General features: G+C 32.1%; 1 protein-coding gene across 1 annotated transcript in view; it reads left to right on the forward strand.

The window, feature by feature from the left end:
- LOC109057081 (colorectal mutant cancer protein-like) overlaps positions 1–18430 on the forward strand; it is a 78957-nt gene that overhangs the window by 42970 nt on the left and 17557 nt on the right. The window contains 7 exon segments of the mRNA XM_042723309.1: positions 5098–5246; positions 7961–8124; positions 9043–9249; positions 16892–17048; positions 18014–18094; positions 18349–18417; positions 18420–18430. The exon segment at positions 18420–18430 is cut by the window's right edge and continues 65 nt beyond it. Of these exon segments, the coding sequence (XP_042579243.1) occupies positions 5098–5246; positions 7961–8124; positions 9043–9249; positions 16892–17048; positions 18014–18094; positions 18349–18417; positions 18420–18430 (838 nt within the window).

An 18430-nucleotide genomic window follows, 5' to 3' on the forward strand; every position in this document is an offset into this window, starting at 1 on the left:
AAGACACAATTAATGCATTAAGACTACTTTTATAATGCATCATATATAAAGGCTTTAAGTAAAGTGAAGCAGTCTTAAGTCTCTGGGGTATATTTGCAGCAATACCAAAAAACATTAGTAAAAAAAATAAAGATCATGTTCCAGATTATTGATTTTTCTTTGCCAAAAATCATTAGGATATTAAGTAAAGATCATGTTCCATGAAGATATTTTGTATACCATCTCCCATAAATATATCAAAACTTAATATTTGAATAGTAATATGCATTGCTAAGAAATTCATTTGAACAAATTTAAAGATGATTTTCTCAATATTTAGATTTTTTTGCTCCCTCAGATTCCAGATTTTCAAATAGTTGTATCTCAGACAAATATTGTCCTCCTAACAAACCATACATCAATGGAGAGATTATTTAGTATATATATCTCAATCTTGAAAAACTGACCCTCATGACTGGTTTTGTGCTCCAGGGTCAATCTCTTAATAGATATTTTCATCTATTAATACTCCAAAACAAACAAAATTTACTAACTCCACAAATCTACACTGATATATGTATGTGCTCCACAACTCTATAGATACACTATAGCTGCATCTGAATCCAGATCATCGCTGTTTTGTCATAATATCACCCAGCTCTTTATAGTAAAGCACTAAAGCATTACAGACAGTACGACTTTCAGTGAAGCTGCTTTGAAACGATGAGTGTTGTGAAAAGCGCTGCACAGATAAATTGACTTGAGTGTAATAAATACTGATTATTAAAACAAAGCTCAATATTCAGTCCTGCTCGTCCAGTCATTAGTTCTTCATCATTAGTGCTCATTTTAGTCTGCTGGGAAAATGTAAACACACATTTCTTTTCTAGTCGACACAGCCGGACATTTGTTCCTCACAGAGATCACCATAGCCAACACACACACATGCACACACACTCATAAAAATACACACACAAACATTAGTAAATGATGTGCTGCACACAAGCGCTCAGAGAACAGTTGTGTTTGGACCACACATTTACATTCATGCTTTTAGCAGATGCTTTACCCAAAGCAGCTTACAGTGCAGGAACATAAGCATGCACACGTACAGTAAGCATGCACACAGAGTGTGTGTGTGTGTGTGTGTGTGTGTGTGTGTGTGTGTGTGTGTGTGTGTGTGTGTGTGTGTGTGTGTGTGTGTGTGTGTGTGTGTGTGAGCGCAGCTGTCTGAGGTCGGTCTGGTCTTCAGCGCCGGCGGTGGTCTTGTTTGCTGAGGCTCCTGGGAGAGTTTTACCCTTCAGCATCTGACCGGAGACACGCCGATCATCTCTACTTCTGCTCCTAAACCTTGTAGCTGCTTCACATAGGCAGAAAACTTCAGCTCAAATATGAAGAAATACAGAATTATAATTTGCATAATAATAATTAAGCCCATTTTTAGGACTATTATGTTTTTAATGGCATTCAAGCTCATTTATACACATGATTGTGATTACTGTAATGCGTCTGAGTTTGATAATAGCAAATAAATAATGTCTTGAAAGAAAGGGTATCATAATGCTAATGTAAAAACAGGTCTAACTAAAGGCATTACTGAATTACTGCCCTGATTTATGAACCGTTTAGTGTTTTATTACATTACTGAGAATTAGGCGAAAAAATGTATATTTGTCATAAAAATATTGACATAATAAAGGTAAATGTATAATAATAATGTCATAATAATGCAATTTTATTTTTTAATTAAATGCAAATAAATAATGTCTTGAAAGAAAGGGTATCATAATGCTAATGTAAAATAATACATATATCATAATGCTAATGTAAAATAATACATATAGATGTGAAATTATGTCATGAAAATAATGACAATAATGCAAATATATAATAATACAATAAATATGAATGTAAAATTATAATGGCTTGAAAATAATGAAAAAAATCAAATAATCAAAATAAATTTAAAACAATAATCATTAAAAATAATGTAAATGCAAAATAACAATGTATTGAAAGTAGGGTTATAGTAATGGAAATGTAAAATAATAGTTGTTAAAATAATGGCAAAATTATGAAAATGTAAAATAATGTTGTCGTGAAAATAATGACAGTGCAAATATGAAGTAATGCTATCTTATGAATAATGTCAGTAATGCTAATGTAAAATAATAAATATAAATGTAAAATAATAGTCGTTAAAATGATGACAAATTAATAAAAATTTTAAATAGTAAATATAAAATAATAACGTCTTGAAAATAATGTCATAATAATGCAAATGTACAACAATGTGAATATAAAATTATTCTGACAAATAATGTCAGTAATGAAAATGTAAAATAATAAATATAAATGTAAAGTAGTAATGTCATGAAAATAATATCATAATAATTCAAATGTAAAATAATAAAATTAAATGTAAAATAATGTCATGAATATAATGCCATAATGATGCAAACATAAAATAGTAAATGTAAAACTTGATGGCTTAATTTTCTTTATGCAAAATATAATTTTCCAACTGGATTGCATTACAAACATTGTTGTTCTCAAATTGCTTTGCTTCTCTTTTGTAAGTGGCTTTGGATAAATGCACAAATGTAAATGCTGGCTGAAGTGTTGTCTGTGTAAGCAGCTGACGAGGGTGTGGAGCAGAGCTTGACAGGAAAGCTTCCCTCTAAAGCCTCTTACTCTGATTTAAAGCTTTGTAACTCATGCTCAATGACAGAGATCAGCTGCTTTAATGCTCCTTTAAATCTCCGTCTGGGTAAATGTTACTCAAGCGTGACTCATCTTGTCATTTGTCCTGGAAACCCAGCAGGAGATGAGTGTCTCCTTTCATCATTTATTCTGAAGATATCGAGTTCATCTTACTAAACGAACTGCGTGACAATAGCTTGATTCGTTCCCCAGCTCATGAATACTGAGTTGTGATGGAGATGCGGTGAACTGGTGACCGTGTGTCCAGCTGCATGTGAATGAGATCCATGGAATGTTTAATTAGAAATGCCTCATATGTATGCAGCAGGTTGGGTTTTGCATCCTCGTTAGGGAAATTAGAATATGCCAAATGACTCCAGGCCTCTGTTGACTTTCATATTCGTCCCTGAATCATAACTCTGTAGTTTGATCATTTGATAAAATAGCTGTTGTATGCAGTATTTAGAGGGAAATTTGTTTCTAATTTTGTAGCTTTTTATTATCTCAAATAGAAATGTGACTAAATGCAATTTATTTATTTGCTTAGATCTTCTAATAGGTATTACACCATGGAATAAAAAAAATACCTTTTAATACCTATATTTTTTTTATTCCGTGATGAAAAAAAAAAAACAATTGCATGAATGGAATTTATACTTGCGGATTTTATAACATAATTGGGACTTTTTTTCTTGCAATTCTGAGAAATAACAAGATATAAACAAATAAAAAAAATAAAGAAAGCTAAGAATAGCGAGATTCACACTTCTGAGAAAAAAAAGTCAGAATTGCAAGTTATAAAAAACATGCAGTTTTGAAAAGAGAAGACCAAATTCTAAGATATAAACTCACAAGTGCATGGGGGAAAAAGTCTGAATTGTGAAATAAAAAGTCACAATTACCTTTATTTTTTTATTTCAAGGAGGTACCAAAAAAACAAAACAAAACAAAAAAACAGACTTGTGAGATGTAAACTGAGAATCTGAAAAAAAAAAGTCTGAATTGCAAGACATAAACTTAAAATTCCGAGAAAAAAGTCAGAACTCTGAGGCTGTTTACACTAGTGTGTTTTTGTTTTAAAATGGCATTTTAAAATGAAAACGATCCTCATCTACACTGGCGTTTTCACTGCATTTCAGAAACGATCTCCATGCACACATGCAGGTGCAACAATAAGCATGAGACCATTAATGCATGTACAACCATAGATATATATATATCAGTCGAAAGAGGAATCTACCAATGCATATCTATGGGTACAACAAAGAGTCTCGTTTTGCTCCATTTACACTGAAATGCAACCCCAGAGTTTTCAAACTAAAACAGGGTCTGCAGCATTTTCAAAAGTCTCTGTTTTCGAGGGTCGAGAGCACTGGTGTAGCGTAAATGACCCTCGTAACCGTAGCAAAAAGTATGCATTTTAAAAAGAAAACCCACTAGTGTAAACGTAGCCTGGGAAAACAAACTCAGCAATTCCAAGAACAAGTCAGAATTCCAAGACCGGAGAATTCCGAGAATAAAGTCCGAATTCCGAGAATAAAGTCCGAATTCCGAGAATAAAGTCCGAATTCCGAGAATAAAGTCCGAATTCCGAGAATAAAGTCCGAATTCCGAGAACAAGTCAGAATTCCGAGAATAAAGTCAGAATTCCGAGAATAAACCCAGATTTCCGAGAATAAAGTCCGAATTCCGAGAATAAAGTCCGAATTCCGAGAAAAAAGTCTGAATTCCGAGAAAAAAGTCAGAATTCCAAGAATAAACCCAGATTTCCGAGAACAAGTCCGAATTCCGAGAGTAAAGTCCGAATTCCGAGAATAAACCCAGATTTACGAGAATAAAGTCCGAATTTAGAAAAAAAGTCTGAATTGTTAGAAAAAAAAACATTACTTCAAATCTTTTTATTTGTATTTTGTGTGACAATACAGATTAAAATTAAGACATTGTCCATTATTAATCCCTTCCACAATCCCCCCCATTCATATTAACTCAGATGAACAGGAAAACAGTAAATTAAATAAAGAAAGAATAAAAATAAAATAAAATAGATATAAATAACCAATATATAAGTAAATAACCCAACAACAACAAAAAAATCCCTTCTAACAGATGACAATCATTACATGTTGCCAGTTACAGGTGCTCAAGGTAGGCATTTAATATTGTCTAAAAATGGATCCCAAGTCTTATAAAAGGATTTGAGTGAACCAGAGAGTGAGCATCCTAACGTTTCAAGTCTGGGAAAAGAGAAAAAAACATTATTATTATTATTATTATTATTATTATTTTATCTTTGTAGGAATCACACTTCCGTAGATTGGTGCTCACACTGAATCAGTATGTTTTTGATGGGCTCAACAGAACATCTCACTTTCTGCCATGATTCTTCTCATTCCTCATAACGTGTGTGTTTCTCAGGGAGGAAGATGAGTTTTCTGAGCTTCGCTCCGATCTCAGTCACAGCCAGCAGGAAGTTAACGAGGACGACCGGAGCGTTGATCAGGACCCCGACCAGGCGTCCATCTCACTGTCTGAGAACCAGTCCATGCTGGTCACTGCAGACATGGGTAAGAGCAGCTGTCAAAAACCTGATGCATTATTATATTTCCAAATCCAAACTCAGAAATACAGACTGACAGACAGGAAACCTGCCGGAAATAGGAAACATGATTTATGATGAACAGAATCTCAGCCTGTCAGGAACATGTCCGTATTACATTTGCAACATCAAAAGAATGAAAGTATATTTTAATTTTTGAATGTGATGCCTTTTTTGGAAATATTGCATATTATTATGACATTATTTCATCATGAGAGTTAAGCACATTTGAACTGCAAAATGTTCATTATTATAATGCAAAAAAAGATATTGACATTACAGTAATGAACATTATGCAATATAAATGTGATTAATTGTTATAATGCAAATGTAAAATCATACATGTCAATGTAAATAATACAATTAAATGCAAAATAATGTAATTTAAAAATTAAAAAAATGAATGTAAATATAAAATAAAACTCTTACTGTACAGATGTTATAATAATGCAAATGTAAAATAAAAAATAACATATAATAATGCCATTACAATAATATATATATTTACATAATGAACATGTAAAATAATAAATATGTAATGTCATGAAAATTGTTGTAATAGTGCAGATGTAAAATAATAAATGTAAATGAAAAATTTCAAATAATACTTGTAAATATAAAATAATACTGTCTGTCTTACGAATAATGTTATCATAATGCAAATGTAGAATAATATATTTAAATATAAAATAATTATGTAATGAAAATAATGTCATAATAACCATTCATTAAATAAAATTATATTTTAATTATTGAACATCATGCCTGTTTTTGGAAACATTACAGTTCTGACATGACAGTGAAGCACATTTGAACTGCAAAATGTTCATTACTTGCATCATGGTAGTATTTTGTGCTATTTGTATCCTGAATAAGAGACAGACAGACTTGTTTTGCTGAGAGTAATTGTCGTCTTCACTCTGCTTTCTTTTGTTTTTCCACTCGATCGAGTCGATACGCTCCACACAAAAGCTTTTAAAGGCGTCAGCAGTCATTGTCCCTTCAGTCTAATGGCGTTTTTCATTACGAGCATTCCCAGCATGCATCACTCCCGTCTGTGAAAGGAAATGACAGATTCAGATTCTATAGGCTTTTTTTTTTGCCATGATTAAAAGAGCTTTGCATTACAAAAGTGGAAATAGTGGAAATTGACTTTTAAATTGCAATGTTGTATTCAGACTTTTAGCATCACTGATAAACTATTATAGTTTTAGTGATTTTTTTTAATTAGATTTTATTATTTATATTTGGTTTCCATTTAATTTTAGTTCAAGTTTTAGTAATTTTGTTTTGGGTTCTTTTGTCATTTTTATTATTTTATTTATTTATGTAGTCTTTGTGAAGTTTTAAGTTTTAGTTCAAATAGCTGAAATTTTTTTATTTTTATTTTTTTTTTTATTTTTAAACCAACCAAATAATTTTTTTATGTTTTTAGCTTTAGTTTGAAAATAACCCTTATCATAATTTATAAAATTAAACATTTTAATACATTAATCAAAAATATATAAAATGTATGCATAATGTATATTTATGAAAATATATAGAGTCAAACCAAAATTTATTCAGACACCTTCAACATTTCTCACATCATCACAGTTTAAACAAAATAATATAGAAAATGTTAAAAAAAAATTAAAATTAACGATTCAAAACAAATTCATCTTGATGATGTCAGATAACTTTGATAGAAAGGTATGTAATGAATTCAGTTGTCAGCTGTTAAAATTAAGAACACAATTAGATAAAACCAATTTAGCTCAAACAATTACCAAGAAATGGTTAATTTTGTTCAGTCTGTGGTGTGAGAAGATCACATTAGCAATTAAAAAAAAAACACTTCAGCAAAACACACTCAGCTCAAAGTGTCTGAATCATCTGTGGTCCCAAATTTTACTGGTTGACGTTTTGGGTATAATATGTCACAGTTTACTTTATTTTGCTATCCTCACTTACATAAATTAACTATAGTGTCCTGCGCCCACTAGTAAAAAAATATTTTATTTGTTTTATTTTTAACAAAGCAGTTTCCGTGAGTGTAGACTGTGTCGTTGACTTCATACAAAACTAAACTTCACAATAATGCCATTAAAGATTCTGGAGGCTCAATGTGAAGCTCATCCAGTGTTTTCCCACAAGTGTTTTTATGGTTAATGTATGACGGCACATTGCCTGCAGTTGTGAATATTAATACAGCTCTGGATCAATAATCTGCTCATGTGAGCGATCATATTGATTCATATGAGCTCTGATTTACTTTAGCTCTGGTTTTTCCATTTCCTTTGCCTGCTGGACGCTGGATGAGCAGGTTTGGATAATATTATTACAGGTTAGGCAGGAGTTCTCAGGTATGGTTAATGTAAATTATTAAAGTAATTTCTGTAAATTGAGTTCATATTGAGATCTCTGACTTCGGTATCTTGGTGGCAATCTGAGACATTGCTGAGATCTCGTCTGAAACTTTAGATGAGACACGTGTCAGATTAAAAGGATTTCAGCAGAAGTCTGTGTTTGCTCCCTCCTTTGAGCTCATTGCTGTGTTGGAGAAAAAGTTGAGACGTTAGCTCTCCTGTTATTCTTAGAATTTTTGGTGCTTTGTTAATAAACGGCTCTGCTAAAATAGAACGCGAGTGCAGTTTCCTGCTGGAGAAGTTCCCAGGTTGACCGAGATGCGTGTTTTTCCAGATAACTGCAGTGACCTGAACTCGGAGCTGCAGCGGGTTTTGACGGGGCTGGAGAGCGTCCTCTGCGGCCGCAAGAAGAGCACATGCAGCCTGTCCGTGGCGGAGGTGGACAGACACATCGAGCAGCTGACCTCCGCCAGCGAACACTGCGATCTGGCCATCAAGGTAAAACACCGGACAGATGCAGTACAGGAGCCCACAGACACTATATAGTAACCACAAACTGCAGTCTGACTGGCTGGCTTTGGCAAAGAGCTTGATTGACAGGCGATCTGACCAATCATAACGCCAAACCCACCATCTGAGGGAGAGTAGATACGCTATGATGTTCATTCATGTTTATTTCATGCTTTCAGTAAATATGAAAAGACGATAGGTTCAGATGCTGCTTTAACTGAGGCATTTCAGTGATCTCTCACGACACATTAAAGAGGTCAAAATAAATAAATCATGTGTGATGACAGGCATTTGTCGGAAAGCTGAGACCTTGTTTAAGGAGTTCTTTGCTGAAGAGCCCACTTTGAGACTTCTGCAGCTTGATTTGGTAAAAACCTGTCAGCATGGACAGGAAGAGACCTTGTGATTTGAAAATCTGGAAAACTATTGTTTAATGTTGTGACTCGTTCTTTGCTGAAGAGCAATGGATGAAAGCTATTCATGTTTGAAATAATCTGTGACTTCAAATCACAAAATGTCTTAATAAAGTATTCCCAGTTTTTTTTTTAAAGACGTCTCTTCTGCTCACCAAAGCTGTGTTTATTTATAAATATACAAAATAAAATGTAAAATATTATTACACTTTTAAACAGCTGTTTTCTGTGTGAATCTCTGTTAAACTGTAATGTATTTCTGTGATGCGCAGCTGTATTTTCAGCATCATTACTCCAGTCTTCAGTGTCACATGATCTTCAGAAATCATTCTAATATGATGATTTTTGAAACATTTTTGATTATTATTAATGTTGAAAACAGTCGTGCTGCCTGATATTTTTGTGGAAACTGTGATGCATTTTATTTTTCAGGATTCACGGATGAATAGAAAGTTGAAACTGAAATGTGAGGCTGAAAGCTGTGTGTTTGCAGACGGTGGAGGAGATCGAGGGCGCTCTGGGCCGTGACTTCTACCCCAGTCTGTGTGAGGAGCGTGTGCGCTGGGAGAAGGAGCTGGCCGGACTCCGGGAGGAGAACGAGAGTCTGACGGCGATGCTGTGCAGTAAAGAGGAGGATCTCAACCGCACCAAAGCCACCGTGAGCGGCATCCGAGAGGAGCGAGACCGCCTGCGCAGACGCGTGAGTCACGCCACCCTCAAACCACGCAGTAAACATGCAAACCATGCCACAAACTCAAGCATTACGGCTAATTACTGCTGATTCATCGTTTAGGTTTAGGGGCTTCAAACTGCTCATTAACTGATTGATTGATTTTGTCCATATTCCTGGTAATCTGGGTTTAAATATATGAGTATAATTCTTCCAGATCTGTCATTTCATAGTTTTAATAACTTTATTATCTTAAAGTGTTCATTGTTAGTGCTGTCAAACGATTAATCGCATCCAAAATAAAAGTTTTATTTACATAATATATGTGTGTGTACTCTGTATATTTATTATGTTTATATAAATACAAACACATGCATGTATATATTTAAGAAAAACATGTTATGTTTATATATTAAATACATTTATGTACATTATAAAATATATACATATATATAAATGTATGTACATGTAAATATCTATCTATCTATATATATATAACAATAAATACACTATATATGTGTGTATTTATATATAAATAATAAATATACACAGTGCACATACATAAATTATGTAAACGAAAACGTTTATTTTGGATGTGATTAATCGAGATTAAGTGTTTGACGGCACTATTAATTTTATATTTCTTATCAGTGTTAAAGTATTTATTGTATCATTAATTAACTGTGGTACTGGTTTTGCTATTATTTTAATGCAAATCATTTAATGCATTTATGTTGAGAATAATAATTTTCCTTCATATATTCATATATTGTTTTATGTTGTTTTTTTTTTAAAAAGTTCATTTTGTTTTATGTTGTTTTTTTTTTACACTAAAATTTACTATAAATTACATTGAACTGTACTATAAGTTACTCTATTGCAGTCATGATAATCGCATACTCATCATTGAGAATAATGACATATAGTTTGTAGAAATACCTTGTATTCATTGATTTATTTATTCATTGTGGTACTATTTTTTTTTTTTTTTGCAGATTTCATTCTGATTTAAACATTTTTATAATAAACTTTTTAAAAACATTTATTACAAATTGCATTAAATTACACTAATTTACTATAAATTCCTCTATTACAGTAATGAGAATCTAATCATAATCATCATTTGCAAATAATCTCAACCGTAAAACATCTGGACACATACAGTAATGAGACTTTAGGGGTTAGATGAGTTTAATTGTCATGAAAATAATAAAATGCAATGGTCCTTAAAAGCTTAATATAAAAAAAAAAAAAAAAAAAAAAAAAAAAAATATAATAGTTTGTGTAAGTATCTTGTATCTTGAGTGTTTTGTGCTCAGTTGCAGGTCTTTCTGATCACAGGAAGTCAGACGGTCTGATTCAGTCTCTTCCTGTGAGAAGAGAAAGTCATTAAAGTCTTATGGGAGATGCTGCTGGTCTTTCTGGGCCGCAGATGCTCCTGTTTTATTCCCGACTGATGTTAATGACATTCAGGTGTTCACAGTCAGGTCAGTCACACACCGGCTGATGTAAGAGTCTTCAGAATTAAATATTATTTATTCCTCAAATACATTTCTGGCAGATATTTTTTATCCAGAGCAATAATTATTCTACCTGTTTGAGCTACAGGAATGGATCAATCCTGGCATCAAATCAGAATGATCATATTTACAGGATGAAATATCCAGTGGGATTTTATTTAAGACCAAACTTTTCCATTCTGTTTCCTAATTTAAGAATTTAATGTACAAATTAATTTGTACTCATTGTGTGTACAGTTGATGAAGAACATTTTTCCCCCCAGAATCTCATTACTGTAAAATGTTTATATGTTGTATAAATTGTTAATGTATTTATTTTATCCTTAAAATCAAACACTGAACTGTAATATTTATTTTTGTTTTCTAGATTTTCTTTAAAAAAGTTTAAAAAAAAATACTATCACTGTTATGCTCTTGATCAGCACATTTAACCTGAATAAATGTTTTAAAAAATAATAAAAATAAATAAAACTACTTTTACTGTTATCCCCTTGATCAAGACTCATATTCTAAATTAAATAAAAAATAATAAAATTAAATGTACTATAATGCTCTTGATCAACACACTTAACTTAAATAAATAAAATTAAAAAATAAATAAATAAAATAAAATCAACTATCACTGTTTTGCTCTTGATCAACACATTAAACCTGAATAAAATAAATTAAATTAAATAAAATCTACTATCACTATTATGCTCTTGATCAAGACACTTACTCTAAATAAAATTAAAATGAAAAAATAGAAAAAAACAACTTTTACTCTTATCCTCTTGATCAAAATTCTTATCCTAAATAATATAAAAAGAAAAAATAATAAAATTAAATGTACTGCTGCTATAATGCTCTTGATAAACGCACTTAACCTAAATAAATAAAATGAAAAAATAAAATAAAATACATAAAATAAAATCTACTACCACTATTATGCTCTTGAGCAAGAAACAAAACCAAAAAAAAAAAAAAAAAAAAATTTTAAAAATACTAAAAAAAAAAAACAAAAAATACAATTAAAACTACTTTTACTCTTATCCTCTTGATCAAAATTCTTATCCTTAATTTAAAAAAAGAAAAAAATTATCAAATTAAAATTACTGCTGCTATAATGCTCTTGATCAAGGCACTTAACCTAAATAAATAAAATGAAAAAAAAAATAAAAAATGCATAAAATAAAATCTACTATCACTATTAAGCTCTTGATCAAGACACTTAACCAAATAAAATAAAATGAAAAGTGTTATCCTTTTCAAATAAATATTGTTTGCTTTTACATGCACATTTGTGTCTCATGTCAGAGACACATAAAGACACAGTAACGAGGTCGAGAGTCTCGATGGTCTCAGCATCACAATAAACCCGATCCCATCAGAAACTGCAAACGATGCATCAGACCAATTCCACGAGCACAGACAGATTTCATTAGAGATAAATCGCAGGCCGTTTGTATGTCGTAGGTCTGAGTGACCCGGCTGTTTCTATAAAAGCCTTTGGCCTTTTTCACTCGATGCATTTCAGAGCTAATCATGTTAGTGTGCTGACCAGCTTCAGACTTCCAGATCTGATTACAGACCGCGTCTAAAAGCAGCAGACTAATCGATCCAAACAGGTTTGTGCTGTGCGTTTTTCCAAATGATCCGAGGACAGTGGCATTCCTTATTTAAGCTCCGTAAATAGATCCATCACCATTAGTGTGCTGTTTCTGTAACACCAGAAAGAAGAACACTGTGCAGGAAAGAGCGAAACATACCCCTTTAAATTTACCGTCCCCGCTTTTGACACTAAAAAAGAAACACAAAAAAAATAATAAAACAAATTATCACTGAAACCTTCTTAAATCTACTCAAGAAATGCAGTCTGAATAATAAAACACAGTAGGACTGATACCAGTCAAATCAAATCAGTATCAATAAAATCCATATTTGCGCTGCAGAAGTGGCACACAAGCTGCATCTGATGTGTTTATACAGACGCTTTAATGCAGCTCAGAGATGCCATGAATGCATTTACACTGCAGTTACAATTGCATGTTATGAAATTTTATGTTTTAAATATAAAATAGATTGAATATAGAACTGTGAAGTGATACTTTAGATATAAAACTAAAACTGTCAGTAGTTGGCAACGAGTCACTGTCTTAATAAAAGAGTCATTGATTCACTCATTTAACAGATTCGTTCAAAACGGCTGATTCATTCAGGAGTTAAGCGAGTGATTTGCTGGAATAACACTCTTACTATTTTTGTCATTTTTGTCATAGAGTAGAGTAGTACACTAGTATGCATTTGTGAATTTATAAGAAATTTATCAAATTCAAATTCAATCACTCACACTAACTGTTCAAATGCTCGTAAAATAAAGAAAAAAACACCACACTGACAATATTAAGTCTAAAATGAAAGTGAAAGTAAGTGAAAGTGACGATAAACTCAACAAAACATTTAAACTAAATTACTTAATTATTAACTGTACATAACATTTATTTATTTGCTTGTTAGTTACACACCATTGAACTATCCTGAAACAAATCCATAAACATCATCCATAATATTTATTTATAAAAATTATTCTTTTTAACAAAATCACATTTAAAACTATTAAATTAATTACTATTTATATAATATTTATATAATATTAGCCTTTATTTATTTATTATACACTATTGCTTACACTTAAACAACATAAGGATTTATTTATTTATTTATTTATGCACTATTTTTAAAACTTAGAACAAAACATTAGCTTTATATATATATTTATATTTATATAATATTATTTATTTATACACTATTGTGCAAACTTGAACATAACATTTGCATTTTATTTATTTATTTATTTATTTATAATACACTACTTTTCTTATTTAGTTATTTATTTATACGCTATTGCCATTATTTATTTATTTATTTATATTTATACGTTATTGTTCAAACTTGAACATAACACAACATTTCAAAATATAAATTTAATAAAATTAACTAATTAAACACAATTGTACTGTAAAAATTTAACAAAAACATAACATAACTTTTGCATTTAAGTTTATACACTGTTGTTCAAAACCTGAACATAACTTTTGCAAAAATATATAATTTATTGTACACCGTTGTTCAAACCTGAACATAACTTTTGCATTTATTTATTGTACAAACTTAAAGAAACAATTAGCATTTATATATTTATTTATTTATTTATTTTACACCATTGTACAAAGTGTAAAATAGCGATCTTAAAAGGACACATGAGTGTCCGGCTCAAGCCTGTGGCAGAAGGCAGATGTGGTATTTCAGAACTGGACTGTCCCACCTAAAACCAGATTTCTGGCCACTCTAATCATGATCTGGATCTGAAGCACTCTATATTTAAACTCACACGCCACAGCCGCTCGACCGTAATTACTGGCTTTGTGGCAGTGGTTTGTTTGATTCTAATCCACAAACAAACACTTACACACCCGCGTGTGTGTGTGTGTGTGTATGTCGCTTTAATGCTGCCGTCATCCATCTAAGTCACAGACAAACACTTACACACTCGCTGCCGTCCATTGCAGGCCGCGAGGATGGACAGCATTGAACCGCTAAGTTAAATATTGATGTTTTCTCTCTTTGTTAAGAGCTGATGGCTCGAATGGCTGATGGAGGGATGTTTCACTGCAAACACATCAGAGCTTCTCAACCAATTTTGCTTTAAGAACCCAACTGATTAAAAGCATTGTTTATCACGCAAAAAAGCAAATAAAATGAGCTGCATTTTCATTATAAACCATACACACAATTCAGTTCACACAGTCAACATTGAGCTTGTTTGTAAATCTTGTCATTCTCTGTGATTATGATAAGATTCTGGTTATTGCAATGCAGTATTATATATTATATTATAACAGTAAAAACAGTAAAAGACATCCAAAACGGAGAATAAGCTCGCACACACACACACACACACAAAAATGAAATGTTTAAAGTGTTATATTAATACTCAGTAAGCATGCTTACACCTGCACAGAGAGAGACACACACATGCACAGACATACATGCACACACATTTTGTTGCAGATATAGATATTTAAAATAAATGATAGATGACACAATACTTATTGCAAGTCTTCTCTTTTTAAGAGTTTAGATGTCATTTTCAGATTTTACTGTAATCATAATCTGGCATAATTGTAAAAAACTGATGTGTCTGTATGAACAGAATGGTAAAGTTAGACTCAATGTGATTTTAAATGTTATTATATTGATTTTATAATGTTTAAGCATGAATCCATCAAACCTATGAACAGTACTGTTATAGTTAGTTGAATGAGCCCATTAGTGGTCTTCCGCTGCCATTTAGTGGTTACAAAACAATTTCATGCAATGTCTCATACAACACTGTGGTTAACCTTTATAACTATTATAGTGTTATTTTTGTCCCCAACAATCTCAAATAAATCATGCATGATTAAAAAGAAATAAATCATAAATCAACACAACACAGATTAAACATTAACACCATGTCCTTTCTTTTTTTTTTTAGGTTTTTTTTTTAGGTTTATCGTTGTCCAAATGCCAAAGTTTAACTTTTTTTTTTTTTTTTGATAATTATTGACAGAGAGAGTCTAGATAATATAATATTAATTAATTAAATTAAATAATTTAAAAAAAATTAAAAAAATATCCTCTAAAAGGTGTGCATTATAACAAAATTTTTAACTCAAAATCAATCAAATCAGTGCAGTACTATTCTCTGGACTCTTACAGTGTAGATATGAATTTTCAGTTTATTTTCATAAATATCAAAAAATCTAAAAGGTGTGCATTATAACAGAGACCTATATGAACACAGCTGGTTGTGTTACTGTAAGTCATTCTCCTCAAATGCTATTGAGCTTTAAATTATGATATATTTTGTGTTTGAGCCCATTCAGTAGTGAAATAAACGACATATTTATATATGATTTGACAGCTGTTTTTCATAAATATCAAAAATCTAAAAGGTGTGCATTATAACTAAGAACTACATGAACACTTCACAGTTGGTTGTGTTACTATGTCATTTTGCTCAAATGTTATTGAAGTTAGAAAAGTGTATACCAATCTCATAATGTAACTTGAACTTTAGAGACAGTGCCTTTTTTTAAAATGTGACCTCTAGATGTTTTAATGAGATTTATTTTTGAAGTTTTATTTTATTTTTTTTTTGGTAATTTTTTTTTTTCTTTGTGACCTATATATGTTTTGAGGTTTGTTTTAATTTTTATTTTTACGAAATTTTTTTTTTTTTTTTTTTTTTTTTTTATGATTTTTTTTTTTCAGATAAAAAAATATATTTAAAAAAAATGACCTTTATTATAAATTTGACCTGAAATATTTTTATTTTATATAAAATGATGTTTTATAAAAAAAATGAGACTCCACTCCAATTTAATATCATATTAAATAAAAAACAAGAACAAAAATGAAAGCATGAGCATAAAATAATAACAACCCTATGGTAACTTTGTGAGTGATCTGTAAAACTCATACATCATGCTCATGTCAAAAACAACAACTCACCTAACACATCTAAAAACAACAACCCTAAGAGCTCTAGAGGCATTGAGAGCTCGGTCTGATGTTGTGTCGGTGTGTGTGTGTGAGGTGCATTCGCTCAGGATTCAGTCCTTTATTTGTCCTTTGGCAGCTTTTCCACTGGCAGGAGAAGCTTGATTTGCCTTGAAAAATTCACAATCGCTGCCAACATCACGCAGATGCTGCTCTGGGACAGCTGACCCGAGCACTGCACGCTAAAAACACAAGTGTGTTCATGACAAAAATGCCCTTGACAATCAGTTCTGAGGCACATTTATTTCACTGCGGTTCAGAAAAGCTTAATTTCTGAATCTCAATGCACTCAGAGTGTGTGTGTGTGTGTGTGTGTGTGTGTGTGTTTGTGTGTGTGTGTGTGTGTGTGTGTGTGTGTTTCCTCATGTATTGGATGATAGGTCTGTGATCATCGTGGCTTCTGCTGTCTGTAATATAGACTGAACTGAAGCCACATGAGGACAGATTCTGAGCAGACCTCAGTGTCTAGATTTAGCTCTGGAGCTGTTCTCTGAACTCTGAAGATGGAAAAACAGACTCAAGCGTCCCGGCCGGTGTTTTGACAGACAGGTGTGTTTCCGTCCCTGCAGGTGCGAGAGCTGCAGACGCGTCTCCAGAGCATTCAGCCCGGCGCTCCGTCCAGTCCTGGGCGTCTGACGCCGGCGGGCGGATCCATCAACCCCAGCACCGGAGAACTCAGCACCAGCAGCAGCAGCAACGACATCCCCGTCGCCAAAGTACTTCAAAGCTCTTGTTAAAGCCATTGATTTATTTTATTATTATTTTCATTATTATTTTTAGCTATACTTAAATAAAAACTAAACTAAAAAACTAGCTGAAATAAAAAATATATATATTTTATTTTTTTATTTTATTTTTTTTAATCTATTCTATAAGTCTATATCTATTATTGCAGTATAATATATTTTTGGTTTAATCAGGTTTTCATTTGTTCACTTTTTTTTAAATGTTTTTCAGTTTTAGTTATTTTAGTACAACTTAAACTAAATTAAAATGAGAAATGTTGCCTTGTCTGATATTTTTCAGCTGAAAGTTTTTTTTTTTAAATATTTATTTTATTCAAATATAATTTTTATGGGATTTTATTTTATTTTTATGCATTTAATAGTATATTTATTTTTATTTTATTTTAGTCATTTTCATTTTTTTGTTTATTATTTTATTTTTCCATTTTATTTTATTATGTTTGTCTCGATCAAGAGCATAATATTGATAGTAGATTTTACATCATTATATTATATTAATTAATTTTTCTTATTTCTTATCATAAGCCTTAATCTCTTCTGTTATGTGATGCATCGTGTCGTTTCATTGTAGAGTTTAACAGCTCCAGACCTTAAGTTTTGTTGTTTGAAATGAGGGTCAGAATTTAAGTTAAAATGTATCTTATTTGTTTGCAGAAGAAAAGCATGTTGATATAAAATAACAGAAGTATTGTTTTTAACACAAGGCTGCACTTATAATGCTCATCCTGTATGTTTAACCATGTTTGTTTGTGTGTGTGTGTGTGTGTGTGTGTGTGTGCGCGGAGTGCCAGATCAGCATTAGTGTGTGTTTGTGTGTAGTGTGTGTTTGGTGTGTGTGCCCTGCATGTGGTGCTGTGTGTAGTGTGTGTGTGTGTTTGTGGTGTCGTGTGATGGTGGTGTGTGGTAATGTGTTATGCTGGCAGGTGTTGTGGAAAGGTGAGACAGACAGAAAGATGCAAACGCGCTCAGAATCGCTGCCAGCGGAGAGATCCGTCCTCGGCTCTGAAATCAGCAGCATCGGGGTGAGACAGACAGAAAGATGCTTCGAATGTGTTCAGATTAGAAAACCTCACATATAAGAGCTATTACTACAGTACATTGTGTTTTTAAAGTGAACGGGTCACTGATTAACCAGAACATAACGACTCTGGCTGTTTAATACAGGACATTCAGTGTAGTAGATCAAGCAGATGTACACATGTATATGAGTATCAGGGTTTGTAAGAGTCGAAGCGCACTGATCTGCTGGTTTAGTGTTGTGTCCGCGTGTCTCCGCAGGTGTCCGAATGTGGCTGAAAAACCTGCCCAATCCCTTCAAGAACTCCCCAACATCCAGGAGATCTTCCAAAACCCCCAACTCAC

Source organism: Cyprinus carpio, chromosome B5 (genome assembly GCF_018340385.1).
Source record: "Cyprinus carpio isolate SPL01 chromosome B5, ASM1834038v1, whole genome shotgun sequence".
NCBI lineage: Eukaryota > Metazoa > Chordata > Actinopteri > Cypriniformes > Cyprinidae > Cyprinus > Cyprinus carpio.